Here is a 12,103-nt window from a genome sequence, read left to right as displayed (position 1 = left end):
GGGCAGGCAAAACAACAGGTCAAGGGCAGGCAGAGGTCAGTAATCCAGATTAGAGTCCAAAAGGTACAGAACGGCAGGCAGTCTGAGGGCAGGCAGGGGTCAAAACCTGGAAAACAGGAACTAGAAACAGACAAGAGCAAAGGGAAAACCGTTGGTATGCTTGACGATCAAAACAAACTGACAGACAGAACAAAGGTATAAATACACAGGGGATAAATGAGGGGAGATGGGAGACAAGCATACAGGTGAAACAGATCAGACCACACACAACTAGGCAGGATATATGCTTTGATTTAAACAAAATAGAAAAAAGGCTAATAGTTTGTTAACACCATCTGCTCTACTTCGCTCACGAAACAGTAATTCAAGATGATCGAAATGCATAGGCTATTCCCAATCAAATGATTGATGCAGTTTCACAGGTAAAACATTAATAATTATACTTCATGATTGACAGTGATGATGGCCTATAGGTATGCCTAACTTGGTGTTTGAGTAAATGAAAAAAATATGTATGGGCATAGGCAGACGTTGCAATTGGAAGATGCATTTTATGCATATTATATAACAGGGATCTGGAAACCTGCTCCAGGAGAGCTACAATCCTGCTACCATCATTCCAACCCTAATCTAGCACACATGATTCTAATAATTAGCTGGTTGGTCAGATAAATGGGGTTAGTTACAACTGGGGTTGGAGTGAAACCCTACAGGAACAGGGTTGGAGAGCCCTGTAATGATAGGCTACATCTGTCGGCAAAAAAGATGACATCATTTACATATTGTTTGCGCCCCCCCAATCTAAAAAATAAATAACAATAGCACTACACCACTGCAAGTCAGATCTGTGGTAGGTCTGTAGCCGTGGAGTCTGTGTGCTGCATGTGTTCCCCCCTGGCTTCATCCATCTGAGCAGAAGACAAAATGCAACCTTCCTGTGCTCATTATGAAAAGGGTAAATGAAGGACCTTGAATGACAACACCATGGACAACTCCTCTTTACACCCAGAGACTTTGTGCTGCTATTTTGATCTGCCGCTGACCACATTTTAGTCTTCTCTATTTACATTGTTTCATAGCCCACACTTGGATTAGCCTACACTGTAATTCATTAAACTTGACTGGATTATTTTACCGCACCAGCATTACAATACAACGTATACTATGCACAATTTCTGCAATAAACAGATGTATTGCGGCGCTATAGTTTTTTGGGGGATGCGCTACAGAAGGCTATATTGGTCAGTTTATACAGGACTAGTAAAGGCCAAGTGAACTACTTGATTTATTTAGATATTAAACAAAATTGCAAAAAATCTATATATAATTATGCTGGAAATGGAACTCATTTGAATCCTGGTCAGGAGAAAAGGAAAATATATAATTTTCCCTTTCAGATTCATTGCAATCATCTAAAACATAAATCAAATGTAGGACAAAATGCTTACCATTCTTCCCAACTTCACCAGAAACTGATGTGGCTAAATCCAAACTATATTTACAATGCCGAGTTAACAATCAACTAGACTGTATTCTCCTCCTCACTCACCTGAGAGATGCTGCTGCTGCTTCTCTATCCGACCCAGACCATGGACCCGTGGGGGTGGGGCACACACTGAGCTCCTTCATGGCCGACCACAGCTTCTCTCCTCCCCTCCCGTCTGAGCACACGCTCAGCCTCCCCTCTTTGTTGAAGTCGCAGTCTGGGGCCGCTGGGCCTGGCCGACCCCTGGTGCTGCTGCCCGCGGGCCTGAAGAACAGTGACATGGGGTTGGGGGAGGTGTAGTCCATCAGGAACCCCTTGTCCAGGTCGCTCTCTGCCTCCTCCAGCCAAGTTGGAGACACAGGCTCATGCTGGGGGTCATCTAGGCCAGGAAAGCAGATGACCGCCAGGAACCAGTGTGCCCTGGGGTAAAGAGGGTGTTTTGACATGATTTTACTGAGTTACAGTTCATACAAGGAAATCAGTCAATTGAAATACATGTATTAGGCCCTAATCTATGGATTTCAAATGACTGGGCAGGGGCACAGCCATTGGTGGACCTGGGAAGGCATAGGCACACCTACGTCAAAACAATAAACATTATGTCATGGATAGGATTTACTCTACAGTAGGCTTTTTCTGAAATAGCAGTCAAGTAGCAATTAACCTGCATTTTCTAGATCCTTTTTTCCCCTTGGGCTATTCCTCCATTTGTAGATGTAGCACACAGTCATTCCTATAATACATTACATATTTGAGATTGACAAGTGTTTGAAACCCTTAATTATGTTTTAAATAAAGGAATATTTTACCATTGAGCATTTTTCTGAGAAACTACAGCAGAGGCAAATCCATGTTGGAAGATTCTGCTTTGGACAACCACTCCTAGGGAGAGTACCTGGCTCACCAAGAAGTACTCACCACTGTCGATGACGCCACTGTCGATGACAAACGCCCCCCCCCCCAAAAGAAAAATTAAACATATTGACATGAGTTTGTAAGCGAGAAAGCCAGAAACACATACCATGGCATCTTGCCAATTCCCTGCATATTGAGTCTGATGACTTTTCCTTTTGTCAAAGGTCTATTTGCACAAAGTCCTGTCAGTCAGCACTACAGGCAGAAACTGTTGGAAATTCAAACATATCTTCAATTGAGGAAATCCAAATCCATTACAGCCACCACACTACGTATTTTCACACACAAACAATAACCAATACATTTTTTTTATTGGATTAACAAACCATGCTAACATTTAGTTAAGACTAAGACAAACGTGGCTAGCCAGTTCGCTCGCTAACTTGACTTGGGTTGCGTTACATACACAGATATTATTGCTGGATGACGTAACTTTGACTGTTCGTTCATTCATATAGCAAATACTAGCCTTGTTTCATCCCAGAACATATCTGCAATGCTGAATATGACCGATATGATTCGCACAAACACCTGTGACCACCTGTCCGTGGGTAGAGTCCATTTAAGAACCAATAACATGGTCGAAAACTACCAACTCCGCTCATCAGGAGCACCGGGGGCCTGTTGCACAAAACTAGGATAAGGGATTAAGCCAGGATATCTTGGTGATCCTGGCTCAATTGATCCGTAATCCGGTTGCACTAAAGATGGATAGGGGGCAGGAGGATATGTTATGGTATAAATTACCATGGAGATTTATTCTGTGGAGCTAGCCTGCTCCAGACCAGGCTAAATTCCAGGATCTATTTAATCTCATCCCTAATGTCAGTCAGCAGTCACCACAAATGGAAACCAATAGTTATTTCACTGCTCACTATACATTGTTATCACATATAACTAGACCCACTGTTATTATTTAAACGTTTGTGATCATTAATTTCAATGAGTTTGGATAAAAAATGATTTTTAGATGATGTTGCTATCATTAGATAATTTACAGTTTCCCATAGACTATAAGGCTATATATAAAATGATAGAATATTAGGGCCACAGAGGGGAAAAAAACACAAGTCATAATATTGTAACCAGTTGTTTTAAAGGAGGACAGTTGTTAAAATGACAGATGTGGGGCATTTCGTGAAATTGTACTTCAGTATGGTTTCATAAACAAAGACATGCTGATGTGCCAGAATATTAAGTATCACATTGTCATAAGTATCAAAACTGTAAAAACAATATGTAGCTTTTCTGCAGAAAGAACCAGCCTCATAAATTTATGACTTTATCCTTTTTCTTCAGTGTGGCCCTAGTACTCTGTCATATAAACAAATACACATTCCATATGAATATAAAAACACAATGTGTAACATTATGTTCCTTTATTGAATAAGGACAAAACAAAGCAGGTAAACCATCAGCTCCTTTCGAAACTGAAGTCACAGTGACTCTACAAGATGGAAAGCACAGAATCCAAGCATATTATACAAAATGATACATACACATTCAAAGGTCTGTATATAACACACCCTGCATGTCTGCACACTAAAATAAATGCAGGACAAATCCATACACATCAACTGAACAGACAAATGAATGGATGCAGTAGCCTCCCTGCAGCCTTGTATTACACACAGTATACCGCACAAACATCATAAGAGGCCAAATTCGTCAAAAAACGAACCCAAAAAAAACCAAATTCCTCTGCCACCGCAGGACATATTTAACCAAAATTGAAAGCACACATACTAACTAAAATAATTCAACACATATTGGTCCCTCAGCAGCCGACCACTGTCGTCATCAGGGAAGATTGCCGGATTGTCCCAGTCCATGGCTGGTGGCACTCTGGGGGCCCTCTCCTTCCTCAGGCAGGCCACATTGTGGAGGACAGCACAAGCCACAGTAATATCACATGCCCTAACAGGGCTGACCCTTAATTTGTGAAGGCAGTGAAAGCGTGCCTTCAGGAGGCCAAAGGTCATTTCAACTCTGGCCCTGGTCCTGGCATGGGCATGGTTGTAGGCCTGCTGTGCTTCCTGGGGGTCTGTGAAAGGTGTCAGGAGAAAAGGCTGGCAGCCATACCCCCTGTCTCCCAGCAACACACCAGAGAATTCACCTGTCAACACAAAATCTCATCATTACTACCTCATAAACACAGTGATATTCTTGACACAGCCATGATGGTTATAAATAGGGGTTGTGTGGCTTACCTTGTGATAGGCACTGATAGATTTCAGAGGCCCGAAAGATTCTGGAGTCATGGACTGAGCCAGGCCATTTTGCCACAACATTGCTGATCACACAGTCAGCATTGCAGACCATCTGAAATCATAAGATGAGGAATATTACACCAATCAATGCACATCACTGGCAATGCAGAGTGTTCGTCAATGGACAATATCAAAAAGTTATGTTCACCTGAACATTAATGCTGTGAAAGGATTTCCTATTCACAAAATCGGCCTCATGGGCACCTGAGGGGGCTTTTATCCTTATGTGTGTGCAGTCCACTGCACCAATGACATTGGGGAAACCTGTCACACAAAGTAATGAGTATCCTACTATGTGTTAACAGTTGTCCTGTAATTTGTAGATCCTCTTACCTGCAATCCTATAGAACTCCTCTTTGATGTCACAGAGTCTTCTGTGGCCAGGGAAGGAGATGAAGACATCTGCTAATGCTTTGATAGCCAGACACACACTCCTTATTGTGCGGCAAATTGTGGCCTTGTTCAGCTGTTCTGCATCCCCCACTGAGTACAGGAAGGCTCCACTAGCAAAAAAGCGCAAGGCCACACAAACCATTTGCTCCACACTCAGTGCATGGCTCCGTGCAGTGCGGTGCTTAATCCTGGGACCCAGTAGTCTGCATAGATACCTGATGCCATCTGCAGAAAATCTGTATCTTTCATATAGATGGTCATCAGGGAAGGCCAGTGGGTCCAACCGGTCCCTGAAGACCCTTTCTCGCCTGAAGGCTCTCCTCAGCACAAGTGCTTCTTCATCCACCACATCTCGCACGAATGGGCATGCCATTGTCAGAGCAGAAAGGAACACACAATTTTGGGCCTTCATATAGGCTAGTGGCCACACCTGGTGCTGGGGGGGTGGGCAAAAGAGGGCGATGCCTTATAACGATGACTTGGTTGTACTGATTGCTGGGAAAATAAAAAAAACCTTAGAAAGATGCCACCGTCCTGTGTGCTCACAATAAGAGCTCATATGTCATGGCTCACTTGACTTTACGAGAATATACCTAATTTTTATTTTGAGCTGTGTCATCTTCTTGGAGCTGGGGGAGGAAAGAAAAATAATGAATAATACATTTGTGTTACAGTTAGCATACAGTGTACATTGAAGGCATATCTCACCTCCCTCTCAAGTTTTTTTATTTCAAGGTCCAGTTTCCTAATTGTCCTCTTTTTTATTTCGGACTCCAGTGCAAGATTTTCCATCTTTTTCTTCTTGTACTGAATGTCTATGTCTGCCAGTTCTATTTGGCGCCGGAGGTGGTTGCCATACAACTTTCTGATAGCTTGTGAGCTCTGTGAACACAATACAATTAGCGCAGCTGGAATTTGGCAGGATGTGGTGTCCTTTTATTAATACGCACTATGTTGCCAGGCTGGTTTTCCCACTGTATAGCATCTGGGTCCTGTAAAAGAAATTAGATTTTTTGATTTTGATGAGGACTCCTCACCATTGTAGAGTAAATAGTACTTTCACAGTCTTAACATGATACCTCATGCCTTCTGGAATCCAGAGAGATGGTCTCCTCCTCATCATCATCGTCTCCATCATGTGCTGTTGCTGCTGCACTGGGGCCTTCACCCTATCACATTTAATCGGATTCATATTGAAGCTAGTAGACAAGACATGCCAGGCCTACAGTATGCCTTTGATGGAGTACTCACTGGATCAGCATCGTCTGGTGCTTGTGCTGGTGGCTCTAACAGGAACACAGTGCTGCCAGACACTGCAAGGCAATAGGTAAACCAAAGTCAGACAGTCCAAATTGATTCAATATGAATGTGGTTGTATCCCATGTAGAGATGGAAGGACATACCTTGAATGAAGCGGGTGGCATCTTGGGAGGAACCTATGCTCGTCTCTTTCCCCCCAGGGATCCCCTCTAAGACGGGCCTGCCTTTATTTAGCTCCAAGGCCATGTCCTCTGCTGGGGTAAGGTCAGCCTTTGGTGACCCACCACCCGTGCCTTGTCTGTGGGTATTCTTTTTCACTGCTAAAACAGTACAGACAATGTGTGAGCAGGCACCTTCTGGGTACAATATATGCTTGTGCTTTGTTAAATATTAGTCAGGGACCATACCATTCTGCAGAATGTTCTTGTATTTGATTTTGACCTGCTGCCATGTCCGTTTTGGCCCGTTCATGTTTAATCTACACACACACACACACACACACACACACACACATTTAATGGAGTCACACTGCAAAAAATTACTTGGTATTTTTGTCTTGTTTTCAGTAAAAATATCAAAAAATTTATCATAGCTTTATACAGTGTGATGGAGTTACTTTACACAATTTCACTCATATCTGCAGTGCATTTCAATTAAAAATTTAACCGTTTCATAATTACAGTACAACTGCATTTTTGGAGATGTGAATTAAATATTTGAATTGTAATTGTGATGTTTCAGCGGAGCGGTGAGTGTGTAATTGTGCACTACTTACGCATTCAGGCGGTCTGCAATACTTTGCCACGCTTTTTCTCTTTGCTTTATCACTGTGGCGGTGTTGCCTTTCTTCTTAATTATATCTTTTACCTCCTCGTATGCCTCCATGAGGATTTGTGCTTCCGACGGGGAAAAGTACGCGGCTCTAGTTGCCATGGTAAATCAGTTAATCTGTGATCTGTGGCGGGGTCTATTTGAGTGAGCCGTGAGCGCGCACCTATCCAGGATTGGTTTCACCTGGCTTAATGAATCCGTGTCTGCTCATCCTGGCTTGGTCTTTGTGCAACCAATTAAGCCTGGACGCACATGTTTTGGCTTCATTGAGCTCAGCTGAGTCATTTATCCCGGATGTCTTAATTCTACTTTTGTGCAACAGGCCCCGGGGGCCTGTTGCACAAAACTAGGATAAGGGATTAAGCCAGGATATCTTGGTGATCCTGGCTCAATTGATCCGTAATCCGGTTGCACTAAAGATGGATAGGGGGCAGGAGGATATGTTATGGTATAAATTACCATGGAGATTTATTCTGTGGAGCTAGCCTGCTCCAGACCAGGCTAAATTCCAGGATCTATTTAATCTCATCCCTAATGTCAGTCAGCAGTCACCACAAATGGAAACCAATAGTTATTTCACTGCTCACTATACATTGTTATCACATAACTAGACCCACTGTTATTTAAACGTTTGTGATCATTAATTTCAATGATTTTGGATAAAAAATGATTTTTAGATGATGTTGCTATCATTAGATAATTTACAGTTTCCCATAGACTATAAGGCTATATATAAAATGATAGAATATTAGGGCCACAGAGGGGAAAAAAACACAAGTCATAATATTGTAACCAGTTGTTTTAAAGGAGGACAGTTGTTAAAATGACAGATGTGGGGCATTTCGTGAAATTGTACTTCAGTATGGTTTCATAAACAAAGACATGCTGATGTGCCAGAATATTAAGTATCACATTGTCATAAGTATCAAAACTGTAAAAACAATATGTAGCTTTTCTGCAGAAAGAACCAGCCTCATAAATTTATGACTTTATCCTTTTTCTTCAGTGTGGCCCTAGTACTCTGTCATATAAACAAATACACATTCCATATGAATATAAAAACACAATGTGTAACATTATGTTCCTTTATTGAATAAGGACAAAACAAAGCAGGTAAACCATCAGCTCCTTTCGAAACTGAAGTCACAGTGACTCTACAAGATGGAAAGCACAGAATCCAAGCATATTATACAAAATGATACATACACATTCAAAGGTCTGTATATAACACACCCTGCATGTCTGCACACTAAAATAAATGCAGGACAAATCCATACACATCAACTGAACAGACAAATGAATGGATGCAGTAGCCTCCCTGCAGCCTTGTATTACACACAGTATACCGCACAAACATCATAAGAGGCCAAATTCGTCAAAAAACGAACCCAAAAAAAACCAAATTCCTCTGCCACCGCAGGACATATTTAACCAAAATTGAAAGCACACATACTAACTAAAATAATTCAACACATATTGGTCCCTCAGCAGCCGACCACTGTCGTCATCAGGGAAGATTGCCGGATTGTCCCAGTCCATGGCTGGTGGCACTCTGGGGGCCCTCTCCTTCCTCAGGCAGGCCACATTGTGGAGGACAGCACAAGCCACAGTAATATCACATGCCCTAACAGGGCTGACCCTTAATTTGTGAAGGCAGTGAAAGCGTGCCTTCAGGAGGCCAAAGGTCATTTCAACTCTGGCCCTGGTCCTGGCATGGGCATGGTTGTAGGCCTGCTGTGCTTCCTGGGGGTCTGTGAAAGGTGTCAGGAGAAAAGGCTGGCAGCCATACCCCCTGTCTCCCAGCAACACACCAGAGAATTCACCTGTCAACACAAAATCTCATCATTACTACCTCATAAACACAGTGATATTCTTGACACAGCCATGATGGTTATAAATAGGGGTTGTGTGGCTTACCTTGTGATAGGCACTGATAGATTTCAGAGGCCCGAAAGATTCTGGAGTCATGGACTGAGCCAGGCCATTTTGCCACAACATTGCTGATCACACAGTCAGCATTGCAGACCATCTGAAATCATAAGATGAGGAATATTACACCAATCAATGCACATCACTGGCAATGCAGAGTGTTCGTCAATGGACAATATCAAAAAGTTATGTTCACCTGAACATTAATGCTGTGAAAGGATTTCCTATTCACAAAATCGGCCTCATGGGCACCTGAGGGGGCTTTTATCCTTATGTGTGTGCAGTCCACTGCACCAATGACATTGGGGAAACCTGTCACACAAAGTAATGAGTATCCTACTATGTGTTAACAGTTGTCCTGTAATTTGTAGATCCTCTTACCTGCAATCCTATAGAACTCCTCTTTGATGTCACAGAGTCTTCTGTGGCCAGGGAAGGAGATGAAGACATCTGCTAATGCTTTGATAGCCAGACACACACTCCTTATTGTGCGGCAAATTGTGGCCTTGTTCAGCTGTTCTGCATCCCCCACTGAGTACAGGAAGGCTCCACTAGCAAAAAAGCGCAAGGCCACACAAACCATTTGCTCCACACTCAGTGCATGGCTCCGTGCAGTGCGGTGCTTAATCCTGGGACCCAGTAGTCTGCATAGATACCTGATGCCATCTGCAGAAAATCTGTATCTTTCATATAGATGGTCATCAGGGAAGGCCAGTGGGTCCAACCGGTCCCTGAAGACCCTTTCTCGCCTGAAGGCTCTCCTCAGCACAAGTGCTTCTTCATCCACCACATCTCGCACGAATGGGCATGCCATTGTCAGAGCAGAAAGGAACACACAATTTTGGGCCTTCATATAGGCTAGTGGCCACACCTGGTGCTGGGGGGGTGGGCAAAAGAGGGCGATGCCTTATAACGATGACTTGGTTGTACTGATTGCTGGGAAAATAAAAAAAACCTTAGAAAGATGCCACCGTCCTGTGTGCTCACAATAAGAGCTCATATGTCATGGCTCACTTGACTTTACGAGAATATACCTAATTTTTATTTTGAGCTGTGTCATCTTCTTGGAGCTGGGGGAGGAAAGAAAAATAATGATTAATACATTTGTGTTACAGTTAGCATACAGTGTACATTGAAGGCATATCTCACCTCCCTCTCAAGTTTTTTTATTTCAAGGTCCAGTTTCCTAATTGTCCTCTTTTTTATTTCGGACTCCAGTGCAAGATTTTCCATCTTTTTCTTCTTGTACTGAATGTCTATGTCTGCCAGTTCTATTTGGCGCCGGAGGTGGTTGCCATACAACTTTCTGATAGCTTGTGAGCTCTGTGAACACAATACAATTAGCGCAGCTGGAATTTGGCAGGATGTGGTGTCCTTTTATTAATACGCACTATGTTGCCAGGCTGGTTTTCCCACTGTATAGCATCTGGGTCCTGTAAAAGAAATTAGATTTTTTGATTTTGATGAGGACTCCTCACCATTGTAGAGTAAATAGTACTTTCACAGTCTTAACATGATACCTCATGCCTTCTGGAATCCAGAGAGATGGTCTCCTCCTCATCATCATCGTCTCCATCATGTGCTGTTGCTGCTGCACTGGGGCCTTCACCCTATCACATTTAATCGGATTCATATTGAAGCTAGTAGACAAGACATGCCAGGCCTACAGTATGCCTTTGATGGAGTACTCACTGGATCAGCATCGTCTGGTGCTTGTGCTGGTGGCTCTAACAGGAACACAGTGCTGCCAGACACTGCAAGGCAATAGGTAAACCAAAGTCAGACAGTCCAAATTGATTCAATATGAATGTGGTTGTATCCCATGTAGAGATGGAAGGACATACCTTGAATGAAGCGGGTGGCATCTTGGGAGGAACCTATGCTCGTCTCTTTCCCCCCAGGGATCCCCTCTAAGACGGGCCTGCCTTTATTTAGCTCCAAGGCCATGTCCTCTGCTGGGGTAAGGTCAGCCTTTGGTGACCCACCACCCGTGCCTTGTCTGTGGGTATTCTTTTTCACTGCTAAAACAGTACAGACAATGTGTGAGCAGGCACCTTCTGGGTACAATATATGCTTGTGCTTTGTTAAATATTAGTCAGGGACCATACCATTCTGCAGAATGTTCTTGTATTTGATTTTGACCTGCTGCCATGTCCGTTTTGGCCCGTTCATGTTTAATCTCACACACACACACACACACACACACACACACACATTTAATGGAGTCACACTGCAAAAAATTACTTGGTATTTTTGTCTTGTTTTCAGTAAAAATATCAAAAAATTTATCATAGCTTTATACAGTGTGATGGAGTTACTTTACACAATTTCACTCATATCTGCAGTGCATTTCAATTAAAAATTTAACCGTTTCATAATTACAGTACAACTGCATTTTTGGAGATGTGAATTAAATATTTGAATTGTAATTGTGATGTTTCAGCGGAGCGGTGAGTGTGTAATTGTGCACTACTTACGCATTCAGGCGGTCTGCAATACTTTGCCACGCTTTTTCTCTTTGCTTTATCACTGTGGCGGTGTTGCCTTTCTTCTTAATTATATCTTTTACCTCCTCGTATGCCTCCATGAGGATTTGTGCTTCCGACGGGGAAAAGTACGCGGCTCTAGTTGCCATGGTAAATCAGTTAATCTGTGATCTGTGGCGGGGTCTATTTGAGTGAGCCGTGAGCGCGCACCTATCCAGGATTGGTTTCACCTGGCTTAATGAATCCGTGTCTGCTCATCCTGGCTTGGTCTTTGTGCAACCAATTAAGCCTGGACGCACATGTTTTGGCTTCATTGAGCTCAGCTGAGTCATTTATCCCGGATGTCTTAATTCTACTTTTGTGCAACAGGCCCCTGGGGCCTGTTGCACAAAACTAGGATAAGGGATTAAGCCAGGATATCTTGGTGATCCTGGCTCAATTGATCCGTAATCCGGTTGCACTAAAGATGGATAGGGGGCAGGAGGATATGTTATGGTATAAATTACCATGGAGATTTATTCTGTGGAGCTAGC

The 12,103-nt window shown here is 42.9% G+C and overlaps 2 protein-coding genes across 5 annotated transcripts; both read right to left on the bottom strand.

The window, feature by feature from the left end:
- Positions 1-3,744: 3,744 nt before the first annotated feature.
- On the bottom strand, positions 3,745-7,487 carry LOC139553819 (putative nuclease HARBI1). 2 transcript variants are annotated; one of them, XM_071366532.1, is made up of 10 exons: positions 6,732-7,487; positions 6,468-6,644; positions 6,316-6,377; positions 6,144-6,233; positions 6,015-6,056; positions 5,773-5,946; positions 5,658-5,693; positions 5,005-5,559; positions 4,612-4,723; positions 3,745-4,517 (listed from the first exon to the last, which is right to left on the bottom strand). In XM_071366532.1, exons 1-7 carry the CDS (start codon positions 6,793-6,795, stop codon positions 5,658-5,660), a joined length of 645 nt encoding a protein of 214 aa, XP_071222633.1. In that variant the 5' UTR covers positions 6,796-7,487; the 3' UTR covers positions 3,745-4,517; positions 4,612-4,723; positions 5,005-5,559. The 2 variants fall into 2 exon arrangements, with proteins under 2 accessions (XP_071222633.1, XP_071222632.1); XM_071366531.1 differs by lacking the exons at positions 5,658-5,693; positions 5,773-5,946; positions 6,015-6,056; ... (2 more) ...; positions 6,468-6,644; positions 6,732-7,487 and adding an exon at positions 4,820-4,935 and having other exon boundaries at positions 5,005-5,649.
- A 718-nt stretch (positions 7,488-8,205) lies between these two features.
- LOC139553817 (myb/SANT-like DNA-binding domain-containing protein 4) lies at positions 8,206-11,942 on the bottom strand. 3 transcript variants are annotated; one of them, XM_071366530.1, is made up of 11 exons: positions 11,562-11,942; positions 11,193-11,263; positions 10,929-11,105; positions 10,777-10,838; positions 10,605-10,694; positions 10,476-10,517; positions 10,234-10,407; positions 10,119-10,154; positions 9,466-10,020; positions 9,073-9,184; positions 8,206-8,978 (listed from the first exon to the last, which is right to left on the bottom strand). In XM_071366530.1, the coding sequence occupies exons 1-8, from the start codon at positions 11,717-11,719 to the stop codon at positions 10,119-10,121; spliced, it is 810 nt and encodes a 269-aa protein (XP_071222631.1). In that variant the 5' UTR covers positions 11,720-11,942; the 3' UTR covers positions 8,206-8,978; positions 9,073-9,184; positions 9,466-10,020. The 3 variants fall into 3 exon arrangements, with proteins under 3 accessions (XP_071222631.1, XP_071222630.1, XP_071222629.1); XM_071366529.1 differs by having other exon boundaries at positions 10,119-10,407; XM_071366528.1 differs by having other exon boundaries at positions 9,466-10,407.
- Between the last annotated feature and the right edge of the window lie 161 nt (positions 11,943-12,103).

Source organism: Salvelinus alpinus, chromosome 25 (assembly GCF_045679555.1).
Source record: "Salvelinus alpinus chromosome 25, SLU_Salpinus.1, whole genome shotgun sequence".
Classification (NCBI taxonomy): domain Eukaryota; kingdom Metazoa; phylum Chordata; class Actinopteri; order Salmoniformes; family Salmonidae; genus Salvelinus; species Salvelinus alpinus.
This window is presented reverse-complemented; position numbering and strand designations above follow the sequence as displayed.

Coding starts and splice junctions, on each gene's coding strand:
- LOC139553819 (XM_071366531.1), bottom strand. CDS start 5,476: ATGAAGGCCCAAAATTGTGTGTTCCTTTCTGCTCTGACAATGGCATGC. Junction 4,936..5,004: donor GGAGTTCTATAGGATTGCAG/GTAAGAGGATCT, acceptor TTTGTGTGACAG/GTTTCCCCAATGTCATTGGT. Junction 4,518..4,611: donor CTATCAGTGCCTATCACAAG/GTAAGCCACACA, acceptor TTGTGTTGACAG/GTGAATTCTCTGGTGTGTTG.
- LOC139553817 (XM_071366528.1), bottom strand. CDS start 11,719: ATGGCAACTAGAGCCGCGTACTTTTCCCCGTCGGAAGCACAAATCCTC. Junction 11,264..11,561: donor ATTGCAGACCGCCTGAATGC/GTAAGTAGTGCA, acceptor TGTGTGTGTGAG/ATTAAACATGAACGGGCCAA. Junction 11,106..11,192: donor CAAGAACATTCTGCAGAATG/GTATGGTCCCTG, acceptor GTACTGTTTTAG/CAGTGAAAAAGAATACCCAC.